The sequence below is a fragment of the Raphanus sativus genome, chromosome 6 (genome assembly GCF_000801105.2).
Source record: "Raphanus sativus cultivar WK10039 chromosome 6, ASM80110v3, whole genome shotgun sequence".
Classification (NCBI taxonomy): Eukaryota; Viridiplantae; Streptophyta; class Magnoliopsida; order Brassicales; family Brassicaceae; genus Raphanus; species Raphanus sativus.
The window spans coordinates 48,493,870-48,513,732 of record NC_079516.1 but is presented as its reverse complement, the minus strand read 5'-3'; the positions used below and the strand labels follow the sequence as shown (position 1 = coordinate 48,513,732).

The 19,863-nt window shown below is 35.9% G+C and overlaps 7 protein-coding genes across 11 annotated transcripts; 2 read left to right on the top strand and 5 right to left on the bottom strand.

Annotated features, from left to right (window-relative positions):
* Nucleotides 1-550: 550 nt before the first annotated feature.
* LOC108811723 (protein TIFY 5B) lies at nt 551-1,183 on the bottom strand. The gene is made up of 2 exons (XM_018583808.2): nt 966-1,183; nt 551-877 (listed from the first exon to the last, which is right to left on the bottom strand). Exons 1-2 carry the CDS (start codon nt 1,122-1,124, stop codon nt 680-682), a joined length of 357 nt encoding a protein of 118 aa, XP_018439310.1. The 5' UTR covers nt 1,125-1,183; the 3' UTR covers nt 551-679.
* A 2,088-nt stretch (nt 1,184-3,271) lies between these two features.
* On the top strand, nt 3,272-4,987 carry LOC108813771 (tRNA (carboxymethyluridine(34)-5-O)-methyltransferase). The gene is made up of 3 exons (XM_018586423.2): nt 3,272-3,445; nt 3,631-4,561; nt 4,659-4,987. The coding sequence occupies exons 2-3, from the start codon at nt 3,642-3,644 to the stop codon at nt 4,759-4,761; spliced, it is 1,023 nt and encodes a 340-aa protein (XP_018441925.1). The 5' UTR covers nt 3,272-3,445; nt 3,631-3,641; the 3' UTR covers nt 4,762-4,987.
* A 96-nt stretch (nt 4,988-5,083) lies between these two features.
* LOC108809193 (uncharacterized) lies at nt 5,084-6,467 on the top strand. Of its 4 annotated transcripts, none has more exons than XM_018581331.2 (5): nt 5,084-5,298; nt 5,508-5,695; nt 5,781-5,943; nt 6,061-6,117; nt 6,184-6,467. In XM_018581331.2, exons 1-4 carry the CDS (start codon nt 5,221-5,223, stop codon nt 6,100-6,102), a joined length of 471 nt encoding a protein of 156 aa, XP_018436833.1. In that variant the 5' UTR covers nt 5,084-5,220; the 3' UTR covers nt 6,103-6,117; nt 6,184-6,467. The 4 variants fall into 4 exon arrangements, with proteins under 4 accessions (XP_018436833.1, XP_018436832.1, XP_018436835.1 ...); XM_018581333.2 differs by having other exon boundaries at nt 5,086-5,298; nt 6,056-6,117; XM_018581330.2 differs by having other exon boundaries at nt 6,061-6,467.
* A 1,218-nt stretch (nt 6,468-7,685) lies between these two features.
* Nucleotides 7,686-8,762, bottom strand: LOC108808743 (F-box/kelch-repeat protein At4g38940-like). The gene has a single exon (XM_018580847.2). It carries the CDS (start codon nt 8,760-8,762, stop codon nt 7,686-7,688), a length of 1,077 nt encoding a protein of 358 aa, XP_018436349.2.
* Nucleotides 8,763-9,771: 1,009 nt separating this feature from the next.
* LOC108808742 (F-box/kelch-repeat protein At4g38940-like) lies at nt 9,772-11,243 on the bottom strand. The gene is made up of 2 exons (XM_056987426.1): nt 11,214-11,243; nt 9,772-10,851 (listed from the first exon to the last, which is right to left on the bottom strand). Exons 1-2 carry the CDS (start codon nt 11,241-11,243, stop codon nt 9,772-9,774), a joined length of 1,110 nt encoding a protein of 369 aa, XP_056843406.1.
* A 93-nt stretch (nt 11,244-11,336) lies between these two features.
* Nucleotides 11,337-14,376, bottom strand: LOC108806273 (uncharacterized). 2 transcript variants are annotated; one of them, XM_018578342.2, is made up of 11 exons: nt 14,171-14,376; nt 13,704-13,811; nt 13,229-13,269; nt 13,045-13,110; nt 12,842-12,949; nt 12,672-12,738; nt 12,502-12,586; nt 12,235-12,398; nt 12,040-12,141; nt 11,713-11,935; nt 11,337-11,611 (listed from the first exon to the last, which is right to left on the bottom strand). In XM_018578342.2, exons 1-11 carry the CDS (start codon nt 14,210-14,212, stop codon nt 11,478-11,480), a joined length of 1,140 nt encoding a protein of 379 aa, XP_018433844.1. In that variant the 5' UTR covers nt 14,213-14,376; the 3' UTR covers nt 11,337-11,477. The 2 variants fall into 2 exon arrangements, with proteins under 2 accessions (XP_018433844.1, XP_018433843.1); XM_018578341.2 differs by having other exon boundaries at nt 13,704-13,838; nt 14,171-14,357.
* Nucleotides 14,377-15,258: 882 nt separating this feature from the next.
* Nucleotides 15,259-18,677, bottom strand: LOC108810387 (gibberellin 2-beta-dioxygenase 3). Its single transcript, XM_018582501.2, has 3 exons — nt 18,156-18,677; nt 16,239-16,578; nt 15,259-15,540 (listed from the first exon to the last, which is right to left on the bottom strand). The coding sequence occupies exons 1-3, from the start codon at nt 18,554-18,556 to the stop codon at nt 15,301-15,303; spliced, it is 981 nt and encodes a 326-aa protein (XP_018438003.2). The 5' UTR covers nt 18,557-18,677; the 3' UTR covers nt 15,259-15,300.
* Nucleotides 18,678-19,863: the final 1,186 nt, after the last annotated feature.

Below are 19,863 nucleotides of genomic sequence, written 5' to 3'. Positions count from 1 at the left end.
ATCAACTACTAGTGGTGCTTGAAACTATGCCGTATATATTGAAAATACCTATGTCAAGACAACAAACAAGGATTATTGGTTCGAACAACGACGATGAAAAACTAGAAAAAACGATTGTGCATGGAAATACCATTTTATCTAAAATTTTATTTAATTAATTGTGTAAATGAGTATTATAACTCTCTATAGATTCCTTTATGTAACCTCCAAAAGTATTCAAAAACTTCGGCTCACTCTTTGATAACTGGCTTTTGCACCGGCACTTATGTAACCTCAAATAATCAAAAACTTTTAGTTTGAGATCATTTGAAGAGTTGAACTTTGTCCCATCTGCATGAAAATCGAATTGAGATTGAAATATCTGATAGTGTGATGAAGAACCGGCAGTATCAATCTAACAATATCGCAAAGGATATGGTCCCTTATGCCTCAAAAATCTCATGGACTCCGAAGCCAGTTTGAGCCGAAGCAAAGCAAACTCCTAATGGCTGAGCATTATAGGACATAATTATCTATATATATAGTACATCATTTGAGTTCTTGGCCAAACTAACTCTTCAACAATTCAAGTATTTGTATAATCCGTCAAGAACACGGAAAATCAATCCGTATAAACCAAAAAAATCTGTGCTAGCGCAATGTCTTAACATAAAAATAACTGAAAAATAATAAACAAAAATTATCGAGAATGTTGGTAAGGACAAGAAGCCTGGATCCGAACATTCCGTTTTTGAAGAAAACTACGAAGAGATCTCTTCATGGAGGCCTTTCGGGTCAAAATGTTAGGGATTGTTGAAGGATCCGAACCGTCTGAACTTTCGAATGATAATGGTCTCTCTTTCATGTCTCCACTCGCTAGTGATAGTATAGCTTTTGCCTGCATTAAGTTAGAAATCATTGTTAATAAATCCCCCTATATTAAAAGTCAGATACTATGGATATGGATATGTAAATGTATGTAGTACCTGGAGATGGATAAGATCTGAAGAAACATATACGTGGCCGTTGTAGAAAATAACCATTTTCTCAGATTCTTGCTTTGGTTGTAGATTTTCTGAGGTGCTTGGATCACAAGGAGGAGGAAGAAGGCGAAGTTCCAAGTCGCAATTACTTTGCATCTCCATCTTTTAATTATGAGTAAAGCTGTAAAGGCTCTGAAGTTATTGATGATGATGTGATTGAGCGAGTCGATTGATTTATATAAATATGAGTGTGTGCGTGTATCGCGTGTTGTGTATGTGTCGTGTGGTTGAAGAGAGAGAAGGATCATGAACATACCACGAGACAAAAGCTGGCAACTGAACGGCGAAATTTGGACAGAACACAACTTTACATCTCGTTTTTCCTGCACGTGTAAAATGTTCATTTTTGTATTATTTTCATTTGTTTTTGTGACGGCGGTCTTCTCTTTTTCTTTTTGTTAAAGCTAATGGTAATTAATCTTCCTATTTGCTAAGATGGGATTCTTTTAAATTTTGTAAAATTAAAACTTCCATTTTATGTAATACATAAACAAAAAAAAACTCATGACAACCATAGTGGGGTTGTTGGAACATGGGAGAAGGATTCTTGCCTTGAACAATGGTTCTAACACTTTTGAAATCATTTGCATTACACGTTTTTTTTAGTTAGTAACCGGTTCTTTGTTACACATGTTATGAATTAGGATAAAGCTAAAAACCTCTTTTTCAAATAACATGACCAAAATCAGTTGGAGTGTAATTTTCAAAAAAAAAAAAAATCAGTTGGAGTGGATTTTCATCAAACTCTTTAAGAGTAGATTTGATCGTGTGAAATAAATATGCAGTATGTACGTGTATTCCATATTAAAGATCTTGGGATGTTCATTATTTCTCCATAACTGGAATTCACTGAGTCTTTCCATGCGCGTGTTTCCCAGTAAAATGATAGTATATCATAAAAAGTGTGTCCATAGTAGCTTGCTTGTACATCCAACAAAACGTCCCTCCAAAACCATTGCTTTTTCTGCATCCTGTTTTGGATTGTTTGTCAGATAATCCATATCCTTATAGCTAGTTTGGTAAGTATACTATATATTCAAGTATTTGGAAAGAGTTTCCTCGTATTGATTTGACCGTGAATGGATTGCATATACGAATAAGTTAGAGATGTATGCAAACTAAGAGATATATAAAACATGTCAATGCAGTAAAAATAACTATTTACATATGATTGATGTTACATGTTTGGTCAGTTCACTATCCGTTTTAAGCAAATCTGTTATCATCATTTAACTAAATAATTGTCATCACGTGTTTATTTTGATTAGATAATTTAAGCACGCCATTCCGCCCCACACCGACAAAAAGTCGAAACAACGTTGGAAACGCCAATTTTTGATGTTCGGTTTTGAAATGAAAACCATAATTACTATGCACAATGGACTAATGAGCGAACATGGTTTTAGATAATTTAAAGTTTATCACCAATGCTGTCAAACAAATCTATAGCCTTTAAAAAAATATTCGAATCTTCTCTCTTTTTTTTTGGAGCAAACATAGATTTCATTCATAAAATAAAAAGTCTAAACCACGTTCGCTCACTAGTTGGTTATTCCTTTGTAAATTGCTCACACATCATATATTTGAAAATCATTTCATATCTCAGTTGCATCTTTAGAATTCAATATGCTATATCTCGACTTAACCATTCAGCATTAGCAACCATGATTTCATGATCACAATATTGCATTTACTCTAAGATCTTAAAAAAATCTTTCATTTTCAGATGGCTTCAACAATGATCCATCCACAAACTTGGTATGTTCTTTGCATCTAGACTAACCATTAGGCCTACTAACCGTCATTCCGATGATTCACTTTTTGTAAATAAGACCATATATATATATATATTTTAAATACAGAATACTAGAACAATATAAAAATTTAGATGCTGAAACTGAAAAGCAATAGGAAAGTCTTAACTGATGGCATAATATATGAATAAAAAGATTGTGAATGCCGCCGTATTGAGATTCAAATTCAACATACTGGAATATTTTAAGAATCACAAACTGCATGTGGAACAAATAATTGTGAGATTAGACGTTTCAAACATGATAAATGTGAGATATTTACATCTTCAAGATCGTTGGGAGGTGGAGATCGAGCTACAATATTGAATTATTATTTTTTGGCACAAAAGAAAAAGATGGAGCAATTGTCTCAATTGTCTCAATTGACATTTTGCAAACAAACCAAAATGAAATTATAAATTAATCTAAACCATTTAATTGAGCTAAAACCACAAACCGGTACAGATCAGAAAAGTATTGAAGAGTAGTCCAAATGATATTTTTTTATCTCTTCAATAAAACCCTAAATCTAACCTTCGGTTTCCAGATCACCAACCAATCCGATCCACACTCATCATCTCGCCTCTCCTCTCCTCGCCTCGCCTCGCCTCGCCGTTTCTTCTCGATTCTGTAAGCTTTCCTCTTCTCCCCTTCCTCAAATCAATCTGACTTTCGATTTATAAAATTTCAAAATAATGCCATGATTTGGACTCGATTTCAAGTATGTAGTCGCCGCTACTTACCTAGATCTTCAATCTCCGAACTAAAATTTTGTTCCACTTTAACTAACGGCGGCTTAACTCCACCTGTTCCAGAGCTCGGTGAAATGAGAGACGTCAAACTGAAACCTACTCATCAACAACAAGAAGAAGAAGACGAAGAAGAGAATCTATCTTCGTCGTCCCTGAGCGTTAAATCAACACCAGAGATCGAGAAAAAGTACGTCCACCGAGTCTACGACGCCATCGCCCCTCATTTCAGCTCCACAAGGTACGCCAAGTGGCCCAGAGTCGCCGCCTTCCTCGAGTCGTTACCTCCCGGATCCGTGATCCTCGACGCCGGCTGCGGGAACGGCAAGTACCTGGGCCTGAACCCGAACTGTTTCTTCATAGGATGCGACATAAGCGACCCGCTCATCAGGATCTGCTCTGAAAAGGGCCAGGAGGTTCTCGTCGCCGACGCGGTTAATCTCCCTTACAGAGACGGGTTCGGCGACGCGGCGATATCGATCGCTGTTTTGCATCACTTGAGCACGGAGGAGAGGAGGAAGAGCGCGGTTGAGGAGCTGGTTCGGGTGGTTAAGCCTGGCGGGTTTGTGCTTATAACGGTCTGGGCCGCGGAGCAGGAGGATAAGACGCTGCTCACTAAGTGGACGCCGTTGTCTCCGAAGTATGTTGAGGAGTGGGTGGGACCGGGTAGTCCGATGAATAGTCCTCGGATGAGGAACAACCCGTGCTTCGGTCTTGAGAGCATTCCGGAGAGTGACGTGAGCGTGAAGGAGCAGAAGGAGGATGAGAAGAGTCTTGAGAGCATTCCGGAGAGCGATGAGAGCAGCACTAGAGAGGGTATGAAGATGATGAATCAGCAAGAGTACTTTGTTCCGTGGCATTTGCCTTACCACCGTGCTGAGGTTAGTGGTGCGTCTGCTTCTGCACTTGCGAGTGGGCTTGCGAAGAAAGACGATAGGAAAGGAGCTGTTGTGTACAAGAGATACTACCACGTCTTCAGCGAAGGCGAACTTGAAAGGTTGGTTCAGGCTTACCATATTAGATTCAATCCATCATAGTTAGTCTTGTTTTTTGGAAACTGTAACATGTAGTAAAATCATTTTTTTTTTTCACAGGTTGGCATCTGGAGTAGGGAATGCAATGATAGTTGATAGATTTTACGACAAGTCCAATTGGTGTATTGTTCTTCAGAAAGAAGGTTTAAATAAAGATCACTGAAACCAGGCTCTTTGGCTTCAAACTCAGTTTTACCTTTTTTCCCATCTTTCTGAAACTGGAACACTCCATTGCAGTCACCACTGGAGGTTTTACCATATGTAATTCAAGTTTTTTTTTTCTTTTTATGGTTGTAGTTGAGATTCTGTGGCAGCTCATTTGTTGTGCAATTTCGTTCATTTGTATAACAAAAGAAAAGAAAAAGAATAGTGCATTTTTTGCTTCCTCAGTTTCGGTTGATATTTTGCTGCTGTGTCCATTGAATGCTTTGTGAATAGAATTTTATTGTTGAAATGGTTGACGTTCACAAGAACATGCACAGTGCAATCAGTTAAGAACGAAAAGACTTATGGACCTTGAACAACTGTGCCAATATACTTGCTCTCTCTCGCTTATTTCCAACCTCCGAAATTCAAATTCTCTCGTCTCTCGTCTCTCTCTCTGGGTCTCGACTCTCTAGCAATGGCGCTTTCTGCAGCTTTCAAGGAGAGACTAGATCAAATGGAGTTTACCAGAAACCAACGTCTCCATCTTCTCCAGGTACCAAACAATCCATCCCTAGCTTCGCATTCCTTCAATCGAACCATCGAGTTTTCAATGTACGCTACTGATTTCAACAACCTTCCGAGTGTGGGAAGTAACAGAATCGATTCATCTCCGTTTCAACGGCGATTCTATGAGTCGATGATGATCTGTAGCATTAAATTTCGTTCGAAATCAAATCGATCTATTGTTTTTTATTTGATAAGGCGGAGAAGGAGCTACAAGTGGAAAAATCACAGATACTAGCAACCAAGCACGCAAGCATACAATCAATAGAACGCAAATGTTTGATGCTCGACCAGAAAATCGCTGCTCAGAACCTCAAGATCACACTTCTCAGATCTACCTTCCAAGATCTCGATTCCAAATACCACTGCTCTGTTCAGCAATTGAGGTTTGATACTAATCCTTCTCTGTTCTTGTTTTCTTTTTGAAATAGTTATCATTTCAATCAGTGTGGTGATCTCTAACCATTATAGGACGCTAAAGAGTGAGGTTGAAGAGTTAAAGGAGTTAGACCAAGAGAGGGAAAAGTATTACCAGCTGAAATGCTCTGAGATGAACGAGTTCATGCAGAATGTCGAGAGGTTCAGATCAGAGAACCGATTACAAGTGGAGAACTTGAGGAACCAAGTCAAGGAGGTATAAAGTATATATATGAACATCTTTGGATGTGTTTTGAGTTTTTGGATTGACTAAAAAAACATTGTGAAGTTTGATTTGATATCATCAACCTTACCTGGGGTTTTTCCAGCTTAGCTCAAACGTTTGAGGATATACATCACAAGAACAATTATCTGAGGAACACTAACTAAGGTATGATTCCTCTAATCTTCATCACGAAGAGAGAGATGTGCAAAATCATATAAACACGGTTTACAGGTTCACAGAGTCTGTGTGTTGAGACTTTCTATTTGAAGTTGTCTGGAAGAGTAAAGAATCAGTTCTCCATCCTTAGTTTCAGCCACGAGCGATTTATTTCATTTGAGCCGTGTGTTGTTAATTTCACCATCTATATTCTATATAGTCTTTTGTATTGAGACATTTTAAATCTATTGGTTATAATACCAAAACCAAGCCATATTCTTTTTTCAGACCACTCCTAAAACATGTGGTTACATAAAGAACCTTTTGTCAATTCATATTGTCAAGAATCATTGCCTTTATGTTTTTTTTTTCAAAGCCGTTGGTCTTTCTCAAAGAGACATAAATGTTACAAGCGCTCGCGAGAGCTGCTTCACATAGAAGCACTGCTGCAACTATCCATCTAACAGGGATTTTGCAGACCATAGTGAGCTTCCAAATTTGAGCATGTAATCAAGCATCTCAAAGTGAAAATTGAATCCTTTGCTTTTAACATCTTCAACGACACTGTCGAACACGGCATCTCTGAAGGGCTTCGAGATGACCACACAATTATAGGGTGACTCATTAGCACGTGTGAACTTCATCATGTTCAGTACCATCCAAGTGATTTTCCCAAATTCCATCATCTCTAGGCACGAGTATCACCTCCACTCCAGACCTACTATATACCTCGATCAGTTCATCAGAAATCTTTCCCTTTTCAACATAGGCTGTCACTGAATCATAACCACCATAACCCTTCTTCTCCCTGAGAGTAACATTGAAGCAGTGACAAAGCTCTTATGATTGGACGGGCAAGTGACATCTACCAACCAGAAGTTCTTTCTGCCGTGTGCTTAGCTTAGCTAGGAGCTATGGATTAATGCGGAAGATGGGTTCATGAGTATGTTGTAAGCGCTTTGGATCAAATGGGATACGCATATATTAGGGAACCACCGTTGTCCATATATGTATGCGAAATGTGGCTTTATCGAAACATCAACTGAGGTTTGTGTTTAATCTTTGATGGTATGAGATCTCAATCAATGTGTTCGCTGAGTTTTAGGGTGGACAAGAGTTAAAAGGAGTTAGACCAAGAGAGGGACACGTATTACAGACTGAAATGCTCTGAGATAATGAACGTGTCCATGCACGACGTCCAGAGGTTTAGATCAGATAAGATAACCGGTTACAAGTCGAGAAGCTGAGAAACCAAGTCAAAGGAGGTCTGAACATCTTTAAATGTGAATCAAAAACCAGTGTCTAGTTTTGGATTTTTAATTATATTTTTCTCAGCTTAGCTCAACGTTCTTGGAAATTCACAACGAGAACAATTATCTGACGAACACAAATTAAAGGTATGATTCCTCTAATCATCATCATGAAGATCAGGTGCAAACGCATATAAACACGTTTGCAGGTAAACCATATATATGGATTATATATTATGATGATTCAAGGTTTGTAATTTGATATGAAAAAATAAGCTTTGAGAGTCACTAAAACCTTGCCCAAGAATATGGATAGTACTTAGTGCATCAAACAATAACATCTAGAGATTTTCTAACGAAAAAGTCACCACCAACCAAAACATCATCACACCACTCACTTTTACCCCAAATCTCCTTTTCTTGACGTCTTTCTAGCGAAATCTCCGCACACCGAATCACTCTTGTTTTACCTGTCATTTTCCAAAAAAACAAAACCAGTTTCCTACCGTAACTCCCAGTGTAAGACCAGTCTGAAAATCTCGCCTGAGCCAACAATTCTTCCAAACCATTCACCACTAACCAACCACTCTCTTTTGGGTCATAAGCTCTCAACACCTCCCAAACACAATCGTAGTAATACAATACGTCATCAACGACACACTCATCCTTCCACCTGAACATATTCAGCGTCTTTTCCGTTTCCCATTTACTTTCCTTTGGCTCAAAAACAAAGCTATTAATATCATCCTGCATGTACATCTTACCAGCCAATACCACACAATCACCAGGCCACATGCAATCACTCATTAATGTCTCTGGCGCTGTCTTCTTAGGCTCCCACATTTGTGTTTCTGTATTGAACACCGTCATGACCATCTTCCTTTGGTTGTTACAGCATCCACTCACATATATTTTCCCGTCAATGATGTCAGCAACTGAAACAGACATGGTTACATTCATACTAGGCAGGAGGTGCACCGTTTGGGATCTACAGTCAATGCTTGTCGCATTCAACCTACCAAACACATATATCCTTGACCCCACCGCGACAAAGCCTCCCTTGCCCTTGCGAGGCATATAATTGGAAAACGAAGGGATAAGGACCAAGCTGTGATTACCGTTGGCCTTTCGGCAGAGAACATAACAATGGTTTTTATAGTTTTCTCTGTTACAGAGGACAACATAGAGACAGTGCTCCGTGCATCCTAACAGTAATCGTCTTGAGTATAGCTCGTGGGAGGTAACAAGTGATCGGAAATGCTTGGAAACAAGGGAGAGTTTTGGATAGTAGCATCTCCCTACACGAGCTAAGATGTCAACGATGATGTCTTCGGGAAGTGATGGAATCAGAGACGGCGGTTCTGACGATTTCACCTTGTTCTTTGACCTAGTTTTAGACGACATCCTCAAACTATCCTTCAATATGAGAGAGAAACGCACAAGTCACAACAACCCTAACTTTAGGCTCAAATACGCAATATAACATGTTTCCTATTTTAAATGAAACAATAGGTTTTGCTATTAGTGCTTTGTACGTATTTTTTCGTTTTTTTTTTGTGAATGATATTTTATCTGAGACATAACAAAAACACAAAAGTAGATTACAAATCCGATATACTAGAGACTATAAGTCCAAAAGCATATAAACACGTTTGCAGTGGATTCTATGTTATGATGGTTCACCTTACATGTTTGATAATTTTATATGACAAACAATTAACCAGCCATGAGAATCATATGGTTCTTGGTTTTTGGATAGTTAGTTATGATGATATCAATTAATGTGTTGATCTTTGAATATTATAGGACGCTCAAGAGGAAGGTTGAATAGAGATATGAACGAGTATTACAACTGAAATGCTCAGAGAGATGAACGAGTTCATGGAAAATGATTGAGAGGTTCAGCTCAGATAACCGGTTACAAGTCGAGAACTTGAGAGACCAAGTCAAGGAGGTATAAGTTGCATAAAACATTTTTTTTTTTAATTATTATTATCAACCTGTGTTTCTCAGGATTACCAAAAAAAAAAAAGTGTTTCTCAGCTTAGCTTAACGTTCGAGAAAATTCATAACAAGAACAATTATCTGAGAAACACAAATTAAGGTATGAGGAGAGGTGCAAAAGCATATGAACACGTGTTTAAGAAAACCATATAGATTATATGCTATGATGGTTCCGGTTACGTTTTGTTGTTAGATTTATGGGTTAATTATATATAACTGAGAAAAGAAAAGATTTTGATAAATTGGAGGAAAACTAGATATCCTAGCGTTGTCATTTCATTAAGGAATGACAAGGTCTGAAATTTCATATGACAAGAATAAGCTTAACCAGCCCGGCGATTGGGACGATGGGCGAGCGCATTTTACAGCTCTAGCCCCGAGAGTCACTAAAACCTTGCCACTTCATGCATCAAAGAATAACATCTAGAGTTTTCGTAACGAAAAGATCATCACTACGAAACAAAACATCATCACACCAATCAATTTTACCCCAAATCTCACTTCTTCCCTGGTGCCTCCTTTCAAGTGAAATCTGCGCACAGCGGATACCTTTTATCCTACGATCTTTAGAGAAAAACAAAACCAGTTTCCCACCGCAACTCCCAGTGTAAGACGACTCTGAAAATCTCGCCTCAGCCACCAATCTTTCCAAACCTTTCACCACTACCCAACTACTCTCTCTTGGGTTATAAGCTCTCAACACCTTCCCTCCAAGATTATCGAAGTAATACAATACGTCATCAACAACACGCCCACCCTCCCACTTAAACATATTCAGCGTCTCCTCTATCTCCCATTTACACTCCTTTGGATCGTAAACGAAGCTGTTAAAAGGATCCCTCGTGTACATCTTACCAGCCATCACCACACAACCAACGGGCCGACCTATCATCGTCTCGGTCTCGGTCGCAGTCTCCCATATTTGTGTTTCGGTATTGAACACAGCCATGACCATATTCGCTGATGGGACTTTAGTATATCCAGTTACATATATTTTCCCGTCAATGACGCCAGCAACTGAAGCAAACATGGTTACATTATTATTCATACTAGGCATGGGATGCAACGTTTGGAATCTACTTTCAGTGCTTGGAATTGGCAAATGTTGGTAACTGTTCAAACTATCAAACACATATATCTTCGATCCCGAAGTGAGAAAGCTTCGGACGTGAGGCATATTGGTAGGCCAAGGGATAAGGACCAAGCGGTGCTTGCCGTTGGCTTTCCGGCAGAGAATATAAGGATTGTAATAGCTGTTTTCTCCGTCAGAGAGGGACACATAGAGACGGCGTTCCGTGCATCCTAACAGTGATCGTCTCGCGTATAGCGCATGCGACGCAACAAGTGATCGGAAGTGCTTGGAAACAAGGGAGAGTTTTCGATAGTCGCACCTCCGTACACGCGATAAGATGTCAATGATGAGATGTCGTCCGGAAGCGATGGAAGCAGAGACGGCGGTTGCTCCTTCTTTGACGACGACATTGTCAAACTATCCTCCAGAGAGAGAATCACAAAAACCCTAACTTTTGGCTCATTTAAAATAGCTGTTGGAGAGAGAGAGAAAAAAAAAAAGCCTAAAACATTAAGACCACCTCCAAAGGATGCTTGTTTATGTTTTTTTTTTGCCGTATATGACTTCCTTTCACAGCATCTTGCTTAGACCAAAATTGTCTTCTCATTCTTACCTCTGCAGGTTTGTGTGAGTGCCTCTCTTTTTGTCTAATGTTTTGATTGTTCTAAAGAGTAAGATCGGTGTTTTGTGGCTTCACTATTTCATAGACATTCCTAATTTGGTACAGACATATCTCTGTCTTTTCCTGATGGTTTGAATTAATCTCCCATTGCATTCACCATAATCCCAAAACCTTTTCTCTTAGCCATGACCTTCGATTCCGTCCGGGAGTTCCTAGATTAGAAACACTTAAGTTTTTATTTATGAGAAATAGATTGCCCCAATAGAGTGCTACAACAAAGCAACTATAAGTTTTTTTTTCTTCTTCTTAAATATAATAACCAATAGAAGTCACTGAGAGAACCAAATCTTGATGCTTCCATTACAAATAAAAATGAAGCTATAGATGGCATATATAAGTATATATGTAAGTTCCATCGAATTTACTTGAGGATTTGGCTACCATAATCATCGTTGAACTTGTCATACAGATGTGCATGCAGATGAGCCGATGGTCGAGTGTTGCTGAGAGCTCGGTCAACGTCTTCTGGTAGTATAGGTCCCACTTTTGGCAACTCTGCAACATAACAAAAAAAAAAAAAACTGAAGATGTCAACTGTTTTCTTCTAAAAACAAATGCTAATGATTTGATTCTTTTCAAAAGAGATTTAATTTTACCATCTTCAGGTACAATCTCTTCTGTGTCTTCCAATGCAGCCAATGTACGTCTCAATGGTTGCATTGCAGCTTCCTTGCAAAGTATCCTAATGTCTGAACCAGAGTAGCCCTCGGATTTCTCAACCAGCACATCATGAGGCAATGGCTCATCACCTGGTTGTGACGGCAGGAGCATCTCAAACATTCCTCTTCTTGCTTCCGGATCCGGTAACGGTACAAGAATCTAAAGATTTCACTAGATTTAAGGTCCAAAACAAAAAGGAAGAATCATATAATATTAAGCATTTTCTTAGTTTTATAAGAAAAGAAAAAGAACAAAAAGGATACTCTCTTCTCTAGACGCCTGAGCATAGCTGCATCAAGCTCCCAGGGAAGATTTGTTGCTGCTAAAACAAACACGAGCTCATTCGTTTTCTGTAACCCATCCATCTGCATGTTTTGAACAATCATCAGATTTTTTGTTACTAATGGTTTGCCAAGATGATGATGATGATGATCCTTGTGATCTTGAGCATTTTGTACCTGGATCAGAAGCTCGGTTTTGAGACGCCTACTTGCTTCATGTTCACTGCGTCCTTCACCACCACGCTGGCTTATGATCGCGTCTATTTCATCAAGAAATATAGTAGAAGGAGCGTGATGCTTAGCTAGATCGAACAGCACTCTTATCAACTTCTCAGAATCACCTGGAAACACAATCCAAAACAAGGCTTTTTTTGCAAACTGAACAAAGAATGCAATGTTTTTTCTAATGGTTAAGAGTAAATAATGGAGTAAAGGAGATTCAACCTCTCCATTTGCTAACAACAGATGATGCTGAGATATTGAAGAACGTTGTGTTGCACTCTGTAGCAACAGCCTTTGCAAGCATAGTCTGTAATAGACAAACAAGACTTGTCATGCAAGAAAATAGAACCTCAGAGGAATAACATGTTCGAGTTAGAATCAATCATTCATACCTTTCCGGTACCAGGTGGGCCAAAAAGAAGAATCCCTTTCCATGGAGATAGCAGACCATTAAAGTACCTGAAAAAATCACAAGTTGGGAGATTCGTTCAAAGCACCAAACATAAACTGAAAGTTATCTTAGACAATTTGGCTTTTAGATTGCAGAGAAAGAAAGACATACGAGGGGTATTTGATAGGCATGACCACAGCTTCTTTGAGCAACCTTTTGGCGTTCTCTAAACCCTTGATGCTTTCCCACTTCACATTTGGGTTCCCACGGATGATATCCCTGAAAAAAAAAAAACAAGGATTCCAACAAAACCATGAAACGCACACACACACCAACTCATCACAAGACAAGAAGAAGTAGACATGATGACTTGCCTGCTTAGACTCTCAGCGAGAGCACGAGTTTCTGCAGATTCAAAAGGTGGGAACATTGACTTCTTTCTGCAGAAGAAACATTAAAAGGCAACAACAGTTAGTGCTTATGCTAACCATTCCTTAGATACCCAAACAATATGCCATAAGGAGAAAAAAAAAACAAAAAGGAAACCAAAGATCTTACGGCTTCTCACGGATTCCATTGGCCACGCCAGTGTTACCCTCCTGCAATCATCACCAAAGCCCAAAACTTTTGAGTCATCCCTCCCTCTTAGGACAAAAGAACACAACAACAGACACTACTACTCAATCTACTCTAAGAGCATCTCCAAGGGTTAACTCTATTTTTTACTCTAAAATAGAGTGACTCTATAATAGAGATGGAATTTGCTCCAATGGTACTCTATTTTAGAGTAAAAAATAAAGTGATGAACAAAGAAAAAACAATTTACTCTATATTTTTGGAGTAAACCTATTTTTCACTCTATTATAGAGTGAGAAATAGAGTACCATTGGAGCATTTTTTAACTCTATTTTAGATTAAAAAATAGAGTGGGGTTGGAGATGCTCTAAGTACATTACAGAGATTATATTATTACATGAAATCTCTTAAGGCTAAAAGAAAATGCAAAAGAAAAAAAAGAAAAGCAAAAAGTCACCTGAGCTGGATTGGTGACGACTTGGGAAGAATCTTCTTGCTTGTTGCTGGATGATCCATCTTCTGGCTTTGATTCCTGGGGCTCTTCAGGCAGCTTCTTCCTCCCAAACTTGGCATCATAAAACGTTTTAAACTCCTAATAAATAAATACATAGACTTTTTTTTTCTTGAAAGAAATCGATTAATCCTCAAAACTCACTCACGCCTTTTGATTGTAGATAAATGGAAACGGGATCATTGCTCAGCTAACTAGACTACAACAAATTTCATCTTAATCTAAAAATTTCCTCGGTTTCTCCAAAAAAAAAAAGATTGGTCTTTTTGTCTAAAAAAGTCTAAGCGACATTGAAGAGTTTGACTTCGATTTACTACAAGTATTCAAGAAACACCAATGATACTTTTTGTCCTTGTCCGAAAAGTAAGGAATGCAAGTTAGGTGAGAGAAAGAACAGAGTTGTCGGTGTTTACCAGGAAGCTCCAGCGAGTGAGAGAAGGCTCATCGGTGGCCATCGTTGATGGATCTCGAAGCTCGAGAAGAGGAGGAGAGAAGCAAAGAGAGATTAGAAGAGAAGAAGACAAGGGGGAGATGTCTCTCTCTCTATATCTCTCTTTCTTCTGTCCCGACCGATGTGGAGAGTTGAACAAACAGCTCTAGCAACCATTACATCATCAAACAAGCAAGCACGTGATTCACAGTTGGACACTTCTTATTAAATTATTATTCAACAAATGTAAATCTTTTTTTTAATTATTATTTTAAAAAGAAGTAAATAATTATATTTTCCCAATTATAGGTTCTTTTTTTCATTTAGTTTTTTTTATAACAACCACACAAAATATTAAGTTGTCCTTTAAAAATAGAACATGAATGTGACCTTTAGAAGTTGGGCACACTTAATTTAGGACGTGCTTGCTAGTAGTGGTTGCCTCCTTCTCCTTTTGTTTTTGATGTCATTGCCATTTACCATACCAAACAACGATACCAATACGGATGCAATGAAATCAACGATGTAATAAAATCCAGATATTATATTATCGGAGTCTCCTGATAATAGCAACAGAAGTATTGCTTCAATAGTGGACTTTGGGCCTTCTGATTTAGGATTTGAAGCCAGATTTAATGCTTCTCCTCGACCCACAAAATGATGTCTATTGTCTAGTTAGGCTTGTGTATATGGGCCTCAGCAAAATAAACAAAGAAAGGCTTTTAAGATGGTATGGAAACAAAAAAACTATGTCATCTAAGAAAAAATAAGAACCATTTAAAAAGTCAATTAGAAAAACAATCATGAATCTTTTTTGACGAAAACAATCATGAATCTTTCCGGTGAATAATTAGAAATTACACAAGAATAATAGGAGTTGAACACTCACTGTTTATTATTTTATGAATAAACAAATTTTTTTTAGCATAAATCAAAAGAAATACTGACTAAAATACAAAAAAATAGAATAGTCGGAAACCCTCATATATTTTCTATTTTGCTTCTCTTGTTAAGACATATAAACTGATATATATTATTTATTTAAACTAAGATAAAACATAATAAAAACGATTTATAAAAAATAGTTAAACCATTGGAAATAGAATATGAAAGTTATTTCTCAAAGAGACCAAGCCTATAATCACCAAGCTTAGTCTTGTAACAGTATGACTTGTATTGGGACCAAGTGAGCTCTTTATAAAGCCGATCATCCTGCTTTGGAACAAGGCATGTCAATGGTGCAATCATCTCGGTCAACGGAGGACCTGCGAAGTAGATCATCGATAATCTTGAACTCTTTGTATTTGTCAGCACTCTGTGTTTCACACTCTTGAATCTTCCGTTAGTCATCACCTAAAATTGTCAATATATAACCGCCAATGTGTGATTTCTTTGAAAAACAATAATATGGTGTTAATTAGTTTCAAAAGTTAGGAAAAATACAAAATTAATTTAAAAATCCATCATCATTCATTTCATAGTTCTTTTGTGATAAAACTCTCATAGTATTTGTCACGTGAAGGTATGGTCTACTACTCTAGTTACATGATTTTCATACATCAGTATGTGAGTCTAACTCCAAACCAGACAGTGTAAATGTTTTTCTTTATATTGTTTAGGGAATATGTTTATATATATCAAAAAAATGTCAACAAGATGAATCCTAAAACAAATGATCCAATCATAATCTTACACAAATAAGTTTCAATTTTGAAGGTTTTTTTAACTAATGTTCTCTTTCAAGTGTCTAAAAAATACAAACATAAAATGGTGAATTCTTGATTTTTGAATATTAACATATGTTAATTTGTTTGATTTAGATCTTTCTTAATAAGAAATTTTAGCACAATTTTATATTTGATAAAATATTCATATAAATTGAAATAAGTTTATACGTTAAAAGATATGTATAAACGTAGACATACATTTCAGATTTTTTTTTTAACTTTCAATATGTGGAATTCTCTAAGTTATAAAATTCGATAATAAAATAAATTAAAAGAGAGAATATTTAGCATTAGAAAAACAAAAAGTTGCAACAGAAAAGATACCTGAAGAGTATCTCCGACGCTAACGAAGAAAGAAGAGTGATCAGGTGGAACAGAAACCCAACTCCCATCTTTCAAACAGATTTGTAAACCTTCAGTGTCGTTTGATCTGAGCACTGACACTAACTGTGGATCAGTGTGCTCACCAAACCCAATCTCTTCCTTGTCTGGAGTCTCTTCCTTCTCTGGGTAATGGTTCATCCTCAGACAAGAATCACTCTCTTTCATCTTCACCAGTTTGCTAAGCTTCCCCTTCGGCTCTATACTTAGCTCTTCTTCTACCATCTCCAAAACCTTGCTCGACATCCCCTTCATCTCCTCCATGTACGCTTCCACCACCTCTCTGTTCCAATTCAAATTACATTCTAACGTTAAAGACATGACAATTCTGTATTATGTTTGTTTTTTCCCTTGTAACATGTAGAAATTATCGAGCTTGTATCATGTAGGAAGATATAAAAGATCCATCTTATTAATGTTAATATATTCACATTTTGTAATTATGATATTATATTCAGCTGATTATATGAGATTTTATTATTCTTATAATTACTATGGTTACACTACATACATTTATAAAAGACTCGTTTAAAATAATTATATTATGTGGAGTTTTTGCCTTTAAACTTTGTTTTACGCGTTAGTTGTAGGATGGTATCTGTCGTCCAACAATGATCTTAAGGGTCGTGGATTCGAATCAGTTGTCCTTAGATTACCCTAGCGTGTGGTTAGGCAACAAAGTATATTAAATTCCCTTTACGAGCAATCAGGTTTGACTCTAACCGGTAGTCAGACCTCCGAATTAACAAAAAAGACTTTGTTTTATTAAATATCATTTTATATTTCCAATGCATATATTTAAAGAGTTATTCTTGGGTTCACCAACCAATAGAAACTTGTTATTTTAGATTCAATATCTTTTAATTAAGAAAACAAATAACTTGTCAAATTATATTATTTTTTCAAAATAAAATCTAAAAATCAATAAAAATAGTATATAAAAACAAATTAAAAAAAATTAATGTTGTCAACAAAATACTAAACCATAAACTCTAATACTAAATCCTAAACTCTAATCCTAAACCCTAAACCCTTAGGTAAACTCTAAACCCTTGAGAAAACACTAAACATGTTGTCAACAAAACACTAAACCCTAAACTCTAATCCTAAACCCTAAATCCTTAGGTAAATCCTAAACCCTTGGATAAACCCTAACCCTTGAAAAAACATTAAACATTTAGATAAATTCTAAACTATAAATCTTAAATACTAAACTCCAAATCTTATAAATGAATATATTTTTTTAAATAATCTTTTTTGAGAACTATTGTTATTTTTATTTATTTAATCTTTTTTATTTATTTTAAAAGTATAATATAATTTGGCAAGTTATTTTTGTTTCCTTAATTAAAAGATACTAGATTTAAAATAACAACTTTCTATTGGTTGGTGAACCTTTAGGTTCACCCTAGGGGGTGAACCCAAGAAAAAGTCATATTTAAATGCATCTTTACTTATATTTTTAATTCATTAATTAATAAAATCAAATCAAATAATGTACTCTTTACATATTTGAAAGATTGATTATTTGATATTTGCACACATATTAATAAAAATTAAACACACACTTTTAGCTATTGACTTTTAATTTTTAATTGTTTCAATTGTTTTTTCAACAAAATAAAACACTCAAATTTCTAGAATGCAAAAAAAATGATCTTTCAATACAAATACAAAACTTAAAAAATCATTTTTAAGAATTAGAAGGGAGTATTACATAGAGGTAAAACAGAATATATTGTCATAATGATAAACATATTCACAATATTAATATTAATAAGATGGATCTTTGAGCACCTCTCATAAGAATTCTTATTGGAAGTGATCTTATATAATTTTGTTAATAGGTTTTGGTTTTACCTGAAAACTGCAGAGGCTTGTTGAAAAACGGCGGTGGTTTTGGCAAACGAGAGATGATGATTCGCATTGAGGAGAATATACTCGATCCAGCCCATGTCACCACTGGATCCGATCATTTTACTACCGTACCCAAACGGGTCGGGTGGACCCGCTTTTTCTTTGAGAAACTGAGACAAAGCAAAGAACTTGTTGGCCTCTTCCTCCAGCTGGGTTAAATGATCGGGACGGACCCCATGGTTGACAACTTTGAAGAACCCCAACTCCTCGCAAGCCTTCACGATACGTGTTTTTGCATCGGGGTCCGTTAAGTCTATAACCGGGACTGGAACCGGACTCGGTTTGCATTTTGGGTTAACATTGACGTCGCTATTAAAAGTGACTGGTTGTAACAGAATTACCATGGTTTGCCTGTTTGGAGTTTTTTTACGATAACTTATCAAAAGAATACAATATTTGAAGTGGTAGAACTTCGTAAGATACAGAACTACTTGGTGAAAAGGTTGTTTGCGTAGCTTTATTTATAGTTGCTTACTTGCTTGTATCTAGCGCCGAGGTTTTTCTATACTTTATTCTTGAATTGCTGGTTTTGGATGTTTAATTATTTTTCAATTTGGTTATGCAAATCTTATTCCTTTTTGGTGCTGATTTTATTCTATATGAGATCGAATAGTCTCAGAAGTCAAAATATATTTTTGTTACCAAACTAGTCTACAAAGGTTAAATTAACAAAATTTGTTTAACTAGAAAGATAAGACAATTGTACACATTCCTAAACATATTAAATTAATATTCTAATAAAAAATTGCAAATTTTTACAAAAGAAAATTTAAACTTTTCTTTTTCAGTTTTTTTATTCCAGATTTTTGTTTAAAAACCGATTTTTCTTAAAAACAATTAGGATGACAGTCTTTAATGTGTATAATATCTTACTGAATTTGAATATTATGCATATTTTAAAAATGTTATTGAATAAGTATATTATCTTTTTAAATTTATGAAGATATTGATAAATATATAATATCTTCATAAATGTGTATTTAAAATACTTCTTAAATGTATATCTAGTAAAACTGTCATGAATATATATTAGGAATATCTTACTGAATTTGAATTATATGTATATTTAGTAAGGTATTCTTGAATATAAATATAACAAGATTTATATTCATGTTTATATAGTATAATATTTCTGAATTTGATATTTAAAATTTATAAGAATATTTTATATATTTAAACATGTCTATAAGTCAAATTCATGAAGATTTCACACATATAAGAATATATATATAAGTTAAATTCAAGAAGTTTAATTACGTGTTTATAAAGACTAAATATGTTCTTGAGTTCAATTTTTTTTTTTTTAAATTAGGAAGATACCTTTCATAATTTGGTCACTTTAATCTTTTGAGACTATTTAGTAGACAAGAACTTGAAAATAGGATTATTTAGAAGATTTAGTCAATATATAATCAGCATATCTTTTTTAATTGATTTAATTTCCATTGCCACAATTTCATTATCTTTTAACAAAATCAATGATTTGTTGAAATGATTAAATTTTGGTTAAAGTGAATGGTAACTAAAAGTGAATGTATTTTTGAGAAAAAGTAAAAAATAAAATTAACCAAACTTTAATAAACTAAAAACTAGAAGCATTAATTAAAGATAGAGAAATAATGATCCTGAAATATTCAGAATTTACCTAATG